This window comes from Trachemys scripta, chromosome 11, assembly GCF_013100865.1.
Source record: "Trachemys scripta elegans isolate TJP31775 chromosome 11, CAS_Tse_1.0, whole genome shotgun sequence".
In the NCBI taxonomy this organism is placed as follows: Eukaryota; Metazoa; Chordata; order Testudines; family Emydidae; genus Trachemys; species Trachemys scripta.
The window spans coordinates 34,012,392-34,028,620 of record NC_048308.1 but is presented as its reverse complement, the minus strand read 5'-3'; the positions used below and the strand labels follow the sequence as shown (position 1 = coordinate 34,028,620).

The following is a 16,229-nucleotide window of genomic DNA, read 5'->3' as shown; positions in this document are numbered from 1 at the left end:
GCCCAGGTCGCCAGGCTACAATGTAGAGCACGATCATTAACCCACCAGGCTAATCTGTTATTCAGCAGATCCTCTTAAAACACTACAATGGACCAGATTGTCTCTTTCCTTCTAGCTCTGAGTGATGCACAACTGCACTGCCCCAGAGCAGTCCAGGGAAAGAATTGAGCCAGAGACATAATTCTTGCCCTGGCTGGTTCCTCCCTTGCTTCAGTGGGGCAGGAATCTGCTAGTGATCTATGCTGGTAGCAGATGACTTCCCCCCTGCCCTGGCTCAGATATGCTGGGTAGTGTGCTGGGGAGGGGGAGCAGAGTCAAGACTCAGTATCATCATCCCCATTTTACAGATGGGGAAACTGAGGCACAAAGAGGTAACGTAACTTATCCAAAGTCACAAAGCAGGCCATTGGCAGAGCTAGGAATAGAACCTAGGTCGCCTAAATCCCAGTCCAGTGCTCCGCTTGGCAATGCTGCCTCCCACAATGCCAAACACAACTTTAAATATTAAAAGCCATGACAAAATAAATTATCTGTCTTGCTGAGGTTTTTATGTAACTTGTAACAGCCAGGTTTGGTTTATTGAAGAGTCTGCTCCCAGCTGAGAGGTTACTGTTGCGTGAATGAATTTCTCAAATCATGTGGTGATGCAGGCCACACAAAATTAAATTGAGCATTTGGCCCCCAATCTATGAGCATTCTAGTGAGTAACAAAACCATGAATACTGGACATTTTGTAGAATGTTATTACAACTAGTACTATGACATTTTAGAGAAACTCAGAGCACTTTAAAAAAAATCAATGGGAGGACTGAACCAAATATAACTATTAATAACAGGTTTCTTTGAGCAATAGCCTTTGCAGGTGTGAGTGCTGTTTGTTGATAACTGATCAGAATTTCCCTGACCCAAGGCAAATGCAAAGGTATAAAATGGAACTATTGTTAGAACTCAACAAAGAATTAGTAATTTGTACAATTTTAAATGGCTGTCTTTATCAATAATAATTTTAAATCAAAATTTACTCATCTCTCTGGCATGCACTCAATCAGAATTTTTTTTATGAAACATAACAATAACATTTTAGATGATTGTTGCATTTTTTTTCCTGGTCAATTTTCTTTTTAAGTGAATGTTCCAGTTGGAATGAGTTATAGCTCCTTGAAAACAGTTACAATTGCCATAATTTTGCCAGCAAATTTCTAGCTTCATATTTAACTTTAGTTAAAGCTTAATATGCCAGCTAGTTGGTTGTATCTTCCAAGAGAAGCTAGATTTACTTCATTAGGAAAAAATGCAGTCAGTTCTGTGCTGTTTTTACTAATCTTCAGTGTGCAAATTCTTTTATGTTGTACCAGAAGAAAATGTTTTAGTGTTACAAGTACATAAATTATTAGGGGAAAAAGAGTACTAGGAACACATTTCCAAAGAAAGCATGGTCTGCCACCTTACAGACTGTTTGTAGTGTTGTTGTAGTTGTGCTGGTCCCAGGACACTGCTGAGACAAGGTTGGGGAGGTAACATATTTTATTGGACCAACTTTCTTGATGAAACAGACAAGCTTTTGAGCTATACAGAGCTCTTCTTCAGGACATTTCTTCAGGACCTGAAGAAGAGCTCTGTGTAGCTCAAAAGCTTGTCTGTTTCACCAATAGAAGTTGGTCCAATAAATACCAGTAGCTCATTCACCCACCTTGTCTCAATTTACAGAATGACTTTCAAAACTATCCTGTTTCTTGTCAATGTCTATTACCAGGCATCAAGTATCTTATGGATGTAAAGCTTTTTAAGCACAAACAAGGAATGGAGACCAATCATTAACATAAATGTGGCAACAAATGACGTGCCAAATCTGTACAGAAGACACACATGGCTATTTGCAATTTAACAACATAACCCTTTTAGCACATGGAAATAAGGTTCACAAAAGTGAAAGTATTAGCAACCAACACAGGAAATCTATTACTATTAACTGAGCAGTAGGGCACTATAGGTTGGCCAAGGGAAGGAGATTGAAAAGCACTAACAAATCTCAAGGTTTAACCAAACCACGAAACAGAGCTTTTCCTTAAGTCAGTGGTTTTCAACCTTTTTTCATTTGCGGACTCCTAAAAAACTTCAAATGGATGTGCAGCCCCCTTTGGAAATCTTAGAAATAGTTTGTGACCCCGCAGGGGTCTGTGGCCCATAGGTTAAAAAGCACTGCCTTAAGCCAGTGGCTCTTTTCCTCCAAATTCAAACTCCAGCTACTATGTCTTTTGACTCCTCATAACTGTTCCCAACTTTACTTGTGGAAAATATCATAGCAAAATATTATTTAATCACCTCCCTATTCCCATCCCTTTGTATGTTATGTGTCGTCTTAGATTGTAAGCTCTTGCGGGCAGGGCCCATGTTTAGTTCTAATACTATAATACCAGGTCTCAGGACCTAGAGATGGTTATACAGCACCTAGCACAGGGGGCCCATCTTGATCAGATTCTCTGAACTCTATTGCACTATAAATGGTAACGAAGAAGCACAGCAGCAGCCATCTCGCTATTTTAAAGCTAGTTGAGACGTGCTTTACATAATTACTTACTTTTCTGAGTGTTTTTCTTTCTAATGTCGCTGAAGATTTTCTTCGTGTGGAAAGTTAGAGACTAAGAAAATAATTTCTTATTGCTCCATAACAGGGCAAATAATGAAGTACAAATCTTATTTTCACCAGAACGTAATACATTGGTTAAATGTGCATAATTATGTCTCCTTCTAGTGGCCAATCCACACTGAAGTTAAGAACCTGCTACTCACTCACAGTTACTGTGTTAGCTAGAGGTTTGTGCTTTAAGTGCTAGTGTGGCGTGTGCCAGGTTTCCGTGATGTGTACACATGTGCCCAGTGATTTGTTACAGGGGTTCTGTAAATTAAGAGAGCTCTGTTATCAAGACAATATTATCAGTAACCTGCATACTACTTTTTATCAAATGTTTCTAATCTGTTTCTCTTTAAAAATAAAGAATACCATTTGCTGTGTCAAAGCTGAGAACACCTGTCTGAACTGACTACACATCCTTTGGGGAAAGAAAAGAAGTTTCTACTGCGAACAAGAAACAGATGACTTGCTAGAATGGCTACTTTAGACAGCAAGTCCAAGCGGTCTGCACTTTCCCAGGAGACAGGAATGCCATGCAAATGAAGTATGCAATTCTCATTGAACCAGGGCTTTTATCTCAAAGGAATCCCAATGAAGACATTCATGAATCAATGTGGGAACAAATAAACAAAACAGCTCCCTCATGTTACGAGAAAATATAAAAATATTTTGCCAATTTAATGTAAAACAATTGACTTGAAAATGGTGTGCAATGGTTTCATAAAAGAGCCATTAAGTCACAACTTCTTTTTCAGAGAACATCTTTTTAGCATGACAGTTTTTCTACCTGGAACACTGTAGCTGATTTTATAAAAAGTGATTCAGCAGAAGAATAATTGGTACAGAGTTGAAATCTACAATATGCTTACATCTGTACCCCTAAAAAAACTAAATTTGACAGAGATAAAAATTAAGCAGCAGATGCTGTAATTTGACAAAAAAGACAATCATTTCCAACTAACAGATATATAATGATACTTCAATATCAGTAGAAGGACCAAAATATCAAAACAGTTTAAGAAGTGTCCTATTGCATTTTAAAATAAGGCAATGCACAGCTAGGTATATCTAATAAACGTGTAGAAAATGAACTCCTAGAAGAAGTTCTTCTCTAGAAAAACCAAGTCCAGATAATTTAAGGGTTGGAATGCAGCATGTGTTGTAATTCTCATTGTCCCTTTTAAAAAGTAAAATGAAAATCAGGTTATAATGAATGATGCACGTAATGCATTAGAATTTGCCTACAAATTTTCACAACTATAAAACTTCTGACACTAGTGTCCTAGTTGAATATACAGATTCTGGTACCTAATACTGTTATCATCAGAGTAATTAAGTGACTTTGTACATTTAGGGTTTGATCAAAAGCCCACTGAACGGCTTCAATGGGCTTTGGATCAGGCTCTTATTTTGTAAAGATTGCTAAATAGGTAGAAGAATCTAGAAAAACGTAAACTGTTTTCCATGCTTCCTTTAACCTCCTAACAGAATGACTCTTTCCTCTTACTAATTACTTATTTAAGCATTCATATACTGGCTTGGGAAAACTTGTATCAGTTTTATTACAATGAATTGTAAGATGCCGGTCTATTATATAGATCTCACAATCTGGAGCTATGGCATATCTCCAAAATAGTTCACAGTACCCACAATTAATAAGGTACTGCAAAATGGCACTAAAGTGCATTAGTAAGCTGAATATTTCTGGGACTAAAAGGTGCTGTGCAAGTTTATAAACTACTGCTTTGTCCTTATACACAACATCAATTTTCTCTAGGGGGAGTTAACTGTGGGTTGTCATTGATTCAGACATTAAATGGAGGATTGTCCTACCTTTCAACTTTATACAAAATATAAATGCCCCCTTACTCACAGATTTGTCTGTCAAAAAGAGTAAAAAACAGACGTAATGAATTGTAAAGAATGTATTTTAAGATCAGTTGCTAAGAGTAGTTATATAAAAAATGTATATGGTACGCCAGATGAAATTTACGTGGGCATGCTCTGCAGAACTAGCTATGGATTTTCAACTCAAATGAACATGCTGTTCATTTTTATCAAAACATGAGTACTAAACTACCATAAATAAAATACAGTACAGAACACCTAAACCTTTTTCATACATTAATTACTTTTACATAAAAAGTCACTATCTTTTTCAGATATGTTGAAAATGTAGGACTCTAAACATGATTATTTCAAAGTATCAGTTTAACAATCTTGCACAGGCCCAACAATCAAAAACATGAAGCTTTGATTCAGATAGCTTGGCAGGTTCCACATAGTTTGACAGGTAGGCTACTTTGAAATATGTATATATTTTTAATTTATACATTTTCTATCAAAAGACAGTTTGATTTCTGTTTTTAATCTTTACATGAACTGTTTTTGTGCAATGCCACAGCCATGTAGCTTGAAAGAAAAAAACAAAATGTGTCTGGAATATTAACCATAGTCCAAGTTTTCTTAGTCCACAGCTTAAAAAATTATGATTCTAGGAAATCCAATTGGAGTGCATTTAAATAAAGGGATTCAGTCCTAGAATATCTTAATAAATTAAACAGGTACTGTTTCCACTACAGATGATTTGATACACTCTTCATGCAGTCTGCTCTTTTCTGAAAGGCTTATAGAATTCTCAGCAGCTTGCTCTGGTATGTGACTGTCACCGTTCAAAGCTGAAACAAATCCATCTTGAGAGGTACTTTTCAAGTATGAGTGAAATTCCACTTGAGGGTGGCTTGGCCTATGTTCAGTGTATAAACTATTACATGGAACACTGTTATCACTTTCTGAAGAGGAGCAGCAAACTATCACAGAGGGGTTTGCAGAAGGGTAATGAGAGCTGCTGTAACTTTCCTCTGATTGCCGTGTGTAGTCAACAAACTGCTCTGAAGTCATATTGTAAGGCACCAGAGAAAGACTACCATTTTTAACAGTGTCCCTTTCTGAATAGGTCTCAGTGATCTGGTTATTACTGCCAGGGGCATGGTTCTCTATTTGGTAATACAGAGTTGAAGAGTTAGCATAGAATGAGGCATTTTTAGAGTGGCTTTCACGTACTGCAGTGCCATCAGAATAGCAAAGGACAGAAGGAAGAGGCACCACATCGGCATGGGACCCCATGCCTTCCACAAAATCATCTGCTTTTTCTTCCTCCTCCTCCTCTTCATCATCGTCGTCATCATCAGATTCACTGGGTGCTAAACTTTGTGTACTAGAATCTGTAACTCCACTACAAAAGCTACTTCCATCTTCTTCCTCCTCCTCCTCTTCCCCAGGACAATCCAAATCTTCAGCAGACTGCAGGTGCATCACTGCAGCCTGGGGGTCAGTTTCAATCTCAAAATTCTCTGCAAGTGAATATTCTACCGGGTGGGGTGCTGTACTCAGAGAACTAGTGTGAGCACTTACCTCAGTGTGGCAACCATTTAGTGCAGGAACTTGCTGCTCTCTATTTTTCTCCAATTCAAGCTTCATTATTGTATGCAAAAAGTGAGTCCGTACACGGATGGGGTTAAATTCAATTCTACCTGCTGTGTTGCTGCACCCTTCTTTAGTGCAACCACATGGAAAAGACATACGATCCACCTTTTAAAAAGAGAATACAGATTAACCATATGTACAATAAACCCAATGATGCAACAGACACTAGAGAGACTAGAAGCATAAAATAACAAAATGAGATTCATTTGTGGAAAGTGCACAGTACAACATATATGGAAAAATAAATCAAAGCAAAGATATTCACTGGGAGGGAGAACCTGGAAAGCAATAATATCATACAAAACAGAAAGTAAACATGGATTTACAATGCGGTGTAGCAGAAAACAAAAAGACTATACAGTTTTAGGTTTCATAAATCACAATGTGGATCAAGGGATAAATGATTTATCTTTCTATGGCTCTGCTATAACCACACCTGAAATACTGTGGTCATTCCTTGGGCCCTCATTACCAGAAAGAAACTGATATACTGGATGGAAATCAGATGAACGAAACAAAAATGATTAATGATTAGGAGGGAATGGCTTGTGCAGAAAGGTGAGGTTTTTTTTAAATTAAATATAGACAGCTTGACAAAACAATAACTAAGGGGAGAAATGACCACAGAAGTTAGAAATAGAAACTGGGACAAATTTTAAATGAGGCTTCAGTCAATTGTGGATACACTATTGTAGACACAATGAACTGTAGGCTGCAAGAATAGAATTTAGATATCTACCTGCCTGATAGGATCCAGAAATCAGGTACTGTAGTTAGATGCCTAAATTTTATCGTTTTCACCTACCTGCACTCAAATGCAGGTGCAAAATTAGAGGCCCCCCAAGGTGATGTAGTCCATATCCCTGTCAACGCAGAACTGAAAACAGTCTATGAATATTCAAGAGGGTAAATACCTGAGGGTCGTAGGATGAGTTTAGGCAGATTTAAGAAATTATTAAAAGGAAAATTTAGAGAAACTCAATGATGGTGAGATCTACTGGGCTGTATAATAGTGACCCAATGGAACTGATGAAGTCTCCTTCCTTGGGACACTTAAAATGATCCTGTAGAAACCACCAGTAAATGTACATTAGGGAATACATTTTTGATTGTCAGAGAGATAGACTAAATGACCTAATACCAATGGTCCAGCTCTAACATTTATGATTCTATCACACGTATTCATTGAAAGACGGTAAAACATGCTTTATTTATTGGTTCTTACTCTGAGTTTGGATTTTAATATTTGATTCAAAACTACTTGTGATTATAAATTAGGAAACATACAATCTGAAGTAACTGCAGAGTTATACTCAGGGGAAAAGATATACAGTATTTCTAAAAGAAAAATTAATCTTGTGAAATCAGCAGTCATATAGGTTAGTGACTCCTCTGTTGGATGTTTGGTTAAAGGCCCATAGAAGAATATGAGGAGCTGAGCATTTGTATTCAGAGGGGAAAATGCCAGTTATTGCATGTCTTCAAACTACTCACAATAAAAACCATATTTTTATACATCTATATATTTATTTTACTGGTTTTGAGACCCACAAATTTCAGCACTTAGTAATTCATTACCCATAATACCGCTGTTGTGGGTTGTTTATGCCCTGCTAGTAAGAAATGTCTGTAATATAGCTCTTTACCTGGCATTTTATGCCTGCAAGGCTGCAAGTACACGTTTCTGGATCACAGAACACTCGGCAGTCACAGCCACAATCCTCTCTGGATAGGCGGATAGCCCGCAGCTCATGTTTTTCTTCCACATCAATCTTTTTCACTCCAGAGGCTCGTAGCAGCGCCCTACGTTTTTTTGTTGGTAGGGGTTGTAGAAAGAAGTATTCATCTACTTCTGTGTTGTCTAAATCAATATCATCATCAGAAATGTCATCCAATGTCAGAGTATTAGCCTCTTCAGATTCCACTGTACCATTCTTTGTCATCTATGATATAGAGCAGTTAACACAGTATTAAGACTATACACTTCCTGAAACTAAAATTTTTAGTGAGAACATATTAATTATAATGTATTTGTTTGTATGTGAACTATAAGAACACTAAGAATATACAGTATTATACATGGTTCTGTAAAACTGATATTCAGTAAGTCAAGGATTCTTAATAGATTTTCTTCTGAAGAGACTAATTTATTTCAGATGTCATTCCTTTCGGAATTGTCATGGAAATAAAAATGAATAATTGAGAATTCAGATTTTCACCTATAGTTGCAAAATATGGAAGAAAACACAATAATATTATCCCCCATATTGCTAGGAGTTGACATTTTAAAATTCTTCGTCAGTGCTTTATGGTGACAGCAAAGTGCAGGACAAGGATTAACTAAAACCAATGGGCAACGTTAGTGTTAGGATCAATATACCCTTTTGTGTATAGACAATACAATCATGGCTGAAATCATGACAGCTATTCACAAACTAAACTGTCTTTGCAGGAATAATAATTACTCCATCAGTGGAGTAAAAATGGAGAAACACACCAGAAGAAAAATACTATTATGTACTGTGTTGTTGGCATTTGAGACACAAGTACCCAAGGAAAACATTACCAGAGTTAGAATTTGTGTGCAAAGTACGTGTGTGTGTGTGTGTGTGTGACATTCTATACCTTCAGGCAGCAACCTGGAACCCCCATATTCCTCATTTTTATATAATTGTGATCTTACATATAAAGCATGCCTTGTAAGGTATCAGGGGAAAGGTTATGATTTGCTAAAAGTCATTTCTCTATCCACATATGCATATCATTAATGCATATGCAGTTATGAGAATTGTGTTGTCACTGAAACATGCTGTAAATTGGGGAATTAGCCAGATATTACCTCCCCAGCAGCAACAGCAAGGAAAGTAACCAACACCTGGATGGGGTATCAATCAACTCATCTACAACCAATGTCTAGCAAGGGAGTAACAATGCAATGACTCACCTACATGAGGTCACCCCAGGGGAATTGCTCAACCTTGCCTGGAGACTCAGCAATGCCCCCAGACATGCCTGGACTTGTGTTTTCCAAGCACATGGACTGAGGGTATAAAACAGACACAGTGGCCACATGCTGGGCCCTTCTCCTGCCCCCACTTACATTGCAAGCAACTCAGACACCGAGAAGAAGACAAGACTCCAACAGAGGAGACTGGCTCAGGTTTAAGGTATTGGCCCAGGTATATTAAGGACTGCAATATCCATCAGGGTGAGAAAAACTGCTTAATCTAGATGTTGCCTAGTCTAATAGGGTTGAAAGTTTAGACTGCGTGCTTATATTTTATTACTTTTGGTAACTAACTGACTTTTTGCCTATCACTTAAAATCTACCTTGTATAGTCAATAAATTTGTTTAATTGTTTATCTTTACCAGTGAGTTTGTATGAAGTGTGGGGCAAATCTGTTCAGGTTTTACAAAGGCTGGTGTATATCCAGTTTCAATTGTTGAAGCGGTGAACCAACTAATAAATTTGCACTGCCCATCTTGAGCAGTGCAAGACGGTATATTCCTGAGGTACAGTGCTGGGAGGACTTAGCTCTAGTGCCTTTTTCTGTGTGATTCATGAGTGGCTCTGGGAGCATTCATGCAATATAGCTGGGTGTGGGGCTCCATATGCAGTTTTGCTGAGTGATCACAGCTCCTGGAGAGGTTTGCTGCTAGTCACTAGCAAGGCATTGGGAGAGACAGCCCAGGCTGGAGAGAGTTAAGGGGGCATAGTGGTGCCACAGTTCCAGGCTGCATCCTCGGGGGATCCCATCACAACATGGAATCAGAGAAAGGTCAGAGTATATATTACTGTGCTTTACATTTAGGAACACAGAGATTACTGTATAGGAACAAAGGGATTACTGTACTAGATCAGACCAGAGGTCCATCTAATCCAGTATCCTGCCTCTAGCAATAGCCAGTACCAGATAATTTAGAAGAAGGTGCAAGAATCCTGCAATATACAGATGTGCAGTGATCGGCCCCTGTCATTTGGTCCTGATCTATAATAGTTGGAGATTGGTTAAATTCTGAAGCATGAGATTTAAAATCCCTTCCAAAAATGTATTATCATTAATTATAACAGCTCTGGATATTCTTATTAACCATATAAATGTCCAATCCCTTTCTGAATCTTGCCAAGTCCTAAGACTCAATGACTTCCTGTGGCAGTGAGTTCCACAATCTAATTACACTTTGTGTGAAAAAGCATTTAATCAATTTTGAATTTGCCATCTTTTAATTTCATCGTATGCTCCTTTGTTGATATGAAACAAGGACAGAATTTCCTGATCTTCCTTCTCATTACCATTCGTAATGATAAAGTTACAGTAGTGGAGTCCAGGAGTATCTTTGGCCACAGATACCTTGAAGTCCTTGCTTAGGCAAAGAAACCACTGACATTAGTAAAAGCTGAGTAAGAACTTCAGAGCTTGGACTTTTGAGAATACCAGCCCTTTGGATGCAATTGTATACATTCAAGGAGAATGGTGTAAGGTGCAGGGATAAATATATTAAATTTCTATTCTTTTCTGAATTATATATGCCTCTGAGAACTCAGTTATATAAAGACTCAAGAAACCATGCTATATCCTTTGGGATGGACGAGTATTGTTGATGATATTCTGTTACTTTCTAATGTATCTTTTTCCTCTCATTAATACATCATTTTAGAATAAGACACCTGGCAGGACTTAACACAACCATCCAAATGTCACCTTTTCATATACTAGCATTCTTTGTCTTAAATTTATAACACTCCAATCCAGCAAGCACCACCACAATTGAGTAAGTGCACCTCACGTGAGAGCACTGGTCCAGATTCGCTGTTCCAGCCAAGCTGCCTGGGTGAAAGACTGGGATTGCAAGGGAAAAGGTGGCTTTAATTCACCTTAACATTCCTTGGATCCAAGGACCAGCTCAGCCCTTTAGACTGCTCTAACATATGCCTGGCTTCCCAGTTTGAAGGTAGCGTTGGACTAATTTCCTTGTCTACGAAGGAGCTCACTGCTTAGTTATCCCTACCAGAGAGTACATTTCTGGGGCTCATAAAAATACTTCTGAAGAGAAAACTATTTGACTTGAGAGTGGACCAAATGGCAAGTATTTAAAAACATTTCCCCAAAGAGGGCACATCTGGATCCCACAAATTGTACATTCCTTCCAATTTCAAGATTGAGCACTGTGGTCTGCTACTGAGATATTCAATATATTTTTACAAACAAAGCATAAACATTTCAGCAAGTGCAGTAATACAAATTTGTTTTGTGAAGTGAGGCTTCCTTTGTTAGTGTTATAAAAAAACATTTTGTTTAAGTGGAAAACCAAATGCATACATTCCCAGTCTTCATCTTTCCTGAGCACGATGATTTCAATGAAGGCGTGCTGATTTACACCCACAGGGGATCAGGCCCATATCTCTGAATTTGTGACTTCTGTAGGTTTAATTCCTCACCTAATGTCACATTTACACACTAAATTAAAAAAATACCGAATGTAAAGGAGACAACTTTGATCACACATTCACCAATACAGCACCTTTTGTTTGGATTTATTATTTCAGATCTCTGATGCCACAATTTGAGGCACCAATAAACAAACTCAGGGCCAAATCCTGAGGTTCTCATTCCAATTTTACTCAGACAAAATCTCAAGACTTGTTCATATTAGCTTATTCTGTACTCCTGCGGGAGCATACTTGAGTAAGGATTGCGTAAAATCAGCATTAGGACCTCAAGATCTGGTACCCAGTGAGTTTATCTGAATATTTTCCTATCCATAAGGAAATATATATTCAAATACATGCTATACACTTTCATTATAACAACAGATATTCTTCATCCTTTTCTGCTCAACCTGCTATCACTTTTGAATTTTTGTTTCAGGTATACGCATAATACTTAAATTCAGTCAGTGCATGTGCTTCCAATTCTGTTATGGTTTTTTTATGTCTATATATGGTAAAATTACCATTGTTGCTTAGATACTCCCCCTTCTCTACTACTTAATCCTGCCATCTCTGTTACTCTCTTTCTAGTTGTATCTTCTTTTACATACTGTATAAGGAAGCAGTCCTGTATCGTATCCATATAACTACTGCTGCATTTATTTACTATATGCTCTGCTTGGTCTTAGGTACCTTAAGTCTCCCACTTCTGTTAACAGTTTGCCCTTTGCACAACCTTTTGTATTATAGCTATCATTTCATGCCATTGTTCAAGTAGTCTAGAAAGTGAATTCCTATCGAGAGTTTACTGTCTTTGTGGCCTCCAGTCTTGAGTAGTAACAATCATAGATGTTAAATACTGAAAAGATCTGACAGATCATTCACCCATTTCCTTGCAAACTCAGGATTAAAGGAACTCCCTGCCCCAATCAAGGAGCTGACTCCCAATTCCTGACTGGCAGGTGGGCATACTTACTAATAAACAAACAAGACGACATTTCCTTAGTGTACAGTAGTATGTCCTCTGTTAATATTTCATCACTACCTGTACTTCTTACAAAGTTAGACTGCCATTGCTAGAACTTCCTTTACAACATACTATTTCTTCCTCTTTCCAATGTATTTTGACTTTTATAAACAAATTGCAACCTTCAGAGTTTAATCCCCAGTGATTTTCATTTCAGCTGCCGTGTTTGTTAGCCCCATAATATTCAAATCCTTCATGCTCTGATATTTCCAATTCTCTTTTCACAGTTATATATAGGCATCTTTAAAACTTCTTTTGAAAAACCTTCATATTCTTCTTCTTTTCTGTTTCCCTAGATGTCAGCCCTCTCCGCACTAGCTAGCAAAAGATAAAACCTCCCTTGTTAACATATTTTTTGCTAGAGAGGTGCTAGCATGTTTTCTCTGCCCAGTATACACTATGGACCCATCTATACTAGTCTTACTAACCTGAGCATACAGAACTTAGAGAATTTTTCACTTGACCAGAGCTCTACATTAACACCTTGCAGTTACTTTCCCTTCCCCCGGTCACAGAGTCACCAGGGCGATGCTCTGGAACTACTCCATATGAAGCCAGTCAGGACTCTGGGTGAGCCTCCTCTCTGTGAGCAGACTGTCTCCATTGAAAGAATCTTATGCACAGGAGTGGCGCCAGGGTTTTTGCTGCCCTAGGCAGCAGTGCTCCTCCTCTGAGCATTCAGGGGGCCTGGGGTCTTCGGCAGCGGGGGTCCTTCCGCTCTGCATCTTCGGGACACTTTGGCGGCGGGTCCCGGAGCGAGTGAAGGACCCGCCGCTAAATTTCTGCTGAAGACCCGGAGCGGAAGGACCCCCGCCGCTGAATTTCTGCCAAGGGTGGCAAAATGCCGCCCCCCAAATCCTGCCACCTTAGGCGACCACCTAGGGTCACCTAGTGGTAGTGCCGGCCCTGCTTACGCAGCTTCGACCTTCCTGGGTCTGACCTCAGAGCATTCAGCATACCCTTCCACGCTGTGCGCTTCCCACAGCGAGTCCGTCCAGGCAGGGTCCTGGGGAAGCCAGTGGGCCCTGCACCCCAATTCCGCAGTCAGATGTGACTCTCAGCCAGCCAGTAAAACAGAAGATTTATTAGACGACAGGAACACAGTCCAAAACAGCTTGTAGTTACAGAGAACAGGACCCCTCAGTCAGGTCCATCTTGGGGCTAAAGAGGCCAGAGCCCCATCTGGCCTCTCTCCATTTCCCCAGCCAGCTCCAAACTGAAACTCTCCAAGCCCCTCCTCTGGCCTTTGCCTCTTTCCTGGGCCAGGAGGTCACCTGATCTCTTTGTTCTCCAACACCTTCAGTTGGCACCTTGGGGAGGGGCCAAGGCCATCAGTTGCCAGGAGACAGGGCATCGGCCATTCTCTGTGCAGACAGCATCACACTGGCCTTCTAGAACTCTGCGACAATCACACACCCTTATCCCACCACCTAGATAGTTAAGAACTGCATAGGGGAAACTGAGGCACCCACACAGTATTCAGAGAAAACATTAAGAACATTCCCACTTCGTTACACTCCCCAGATCACTTACTAAGCAGAGCCATGGTGCTCAGTTGCCTGTACGAAATTAAAATATAATTCTTGATTTAAAACTTAGTTCCTACTCGTGGCAGCCAATTAAAAAAAAGGCTATTAAAAGCAGTTTAATACAAATAATAAAAGGAGAAATTTAATAAAGAAAGTTGTGCTGGCGTAGGGAACATCACACATTTTTATATTACCTGAGGTGACAAAAATCTGTATTTTGTTCTGTTTGCCCCCAAACTGTTAATATTTTGTTAGCCACAACAAGCAGTTATTAACTGTGCCCATTATATAAAATGTGGTGCCCTTCCTCTGCCTCTTCTGAGTCCAAAGCTACGACAGCAGAAAAATAAGGTTTTTTATTCAGAAAGAGAAATATTTTGAAGCTGCTAGCTAGAAGTTTGTATCTGATACAGCAGCATGTGTTTGGAGATGAATACAATAGGGTAGGGAATGATAAAATACAGATATTCTCTGCTGGCCCCTGGATCTGAACATTCAGAGACTTTGGATCTGGAGGTGAATTTTGTAGGTTGGGCTCATGTTTAGTAGAAATAAAAATAAAATCTGTTTCTATGCTGCAACAGTTTAGCCACAAACATGTTCCTGTGTCATGTGGGGTATTTGAAGATGTCTGTATCTTCAGATCTCCCCTCCCAGGTGAATGAATCTCTCTTATGTGGGTTAGTTTCTGGTGACTTTTGATTAGCATCCTCCAAAGACCAACGAAGAACTGATGATGATCCATGGTTTTTTCAGTTATCAAATGCTAAATAATTTCTTTCTAGCAAAAAAGATAAATAATTCAATTATCCAGTGACAGGTAAAAAGTTAAGTATATGGAAAAATTGCTAAACAAGATTTTATTCCTGTTTAATTTTTCCTCTGCTTTTATCATCAGTCCTAAAACCACTGATTTGACTCTAATGAATTTAATACTGCTAAACATTCCCATATGACATTGGTGTCCAGACTTCTTCTCAGTTACAGGTGGGAAAACAATCTTAAGTAAGGCTGAAGATCAAATGCAGTGGCAGTGCTATGATTTAAACCCAGTCTCCTAATCCCAGTCCTGTGCTCATTCCATTAGATTACGCTCATACCAGTCTGATTTCGCTCTTTGAGTTGTATAACCTGTTGCCTTCATGTCAATATTTTCATAGTTTTCATATTCTCAGAATGCTTGCAAGTGAAATTGAACTTGAACAGGGTGATTGGTAACCAGCACATGCTGCTAACAGGATTGTGTTCTTGTCAACAAATAAGTCAGAATCTGCATCGTTTGGACCATAGCCTTTAGATCACATAATCCCAAGTCTGTCATACGAAAGTCAGTTCTATACCTCAGGCCAAGTAGTGACTTCTTACTTATAGTCAAGTCTTTCAACTGCTAATAATCAAGGTTCATTGGCAAGTTTATTGTTACCTTCTCTTCTGAGTGGTGACAGCAACTCTGAATTAGTTGGCACAGAATAACCACAGAATAAAAAGTGACACATTTTCTCCCAGTTACTGTAGACCACTTCTTATATAAGCAATTTATCAGCTAAATACAAAGGGGAGCTTGACACTATTAACTGTCACAAAATACATTTTCTTGAAAGAATTTAGAGGAGCATTAAATCCTCTTGTGAATATCACAATATTGCTAATCTGAGTAAAATATGGTATAGGGAGAAATAACAGTCTATATTTTAAAGCTATCAGAGTGAAATTCATGACAGTGCAAAGGACCAAACAAGGGCTGATGTACAGTTAAGGCCTTGGTGTGAAATTCGCTTCGCCTCTATAAAACCTGAGAAATTGAACTTTATGCCACACTCCTCTCCACCCCCTTAGCGGAAAATTTCTCTCCACAAGGGAATCAGGTGAAGGAAACTTAGTTTCTACAGCAGGTTTCACCAGAGTGCAAACAGGGCAAAATAATAATGCAGGTGAATTTCTTTTCTTTTGATTCTGGCTGCTAGAACTCCTGGCATTTACTTGCGTAGTACACTCAAAATGAGGGGGAGTGGCTGAAAAATTCATAATATAATCAAAGGAATCTAATAGACCTTTCTAAAAATCACAGGAGTTGTCCATAACTGTGTGCACTGAAGTATATATATTCTTGAGTTTAAGGGTTA

The 16,229-nt window shown here is 38.8% G+C and overlaps 1 protein-coding gene across 2 annotated transcripts in view; it reads right to left on the bottom strand.

Annotated features, from left to right (window-relative positions):
- Window positions 1-1,632: 1,632 nt before the first annotated feature.
- Window positions 1,633-16,229, bottom strand: part of CSRNP3 (cysteine and serine rich nuclear protein 3) — a 60,147-nt gene continuing 45,550 nt past the window's right edge. For both annotated transcript variants that reach the window (XM_034785705.1, XM_034785706.1), the window contains exons 4-5: window positions 7,765-8,061; window positions 1,633-6,223 (exon numbers count right to left, since the gene is read on the bottom strand). In XM_034785705.1, the coding sequence (XP_034641596.1) occupies window positions 5,189-6,223; window positions 7,765-8,061 (1,332 nt within the window). In that variant the 3' untranslated portion in view covers window positions 1,633-5,188. The remainder of the gene's footprint in view (window positions 6,224-7,764; window positions 8,062-16,229) is intronic.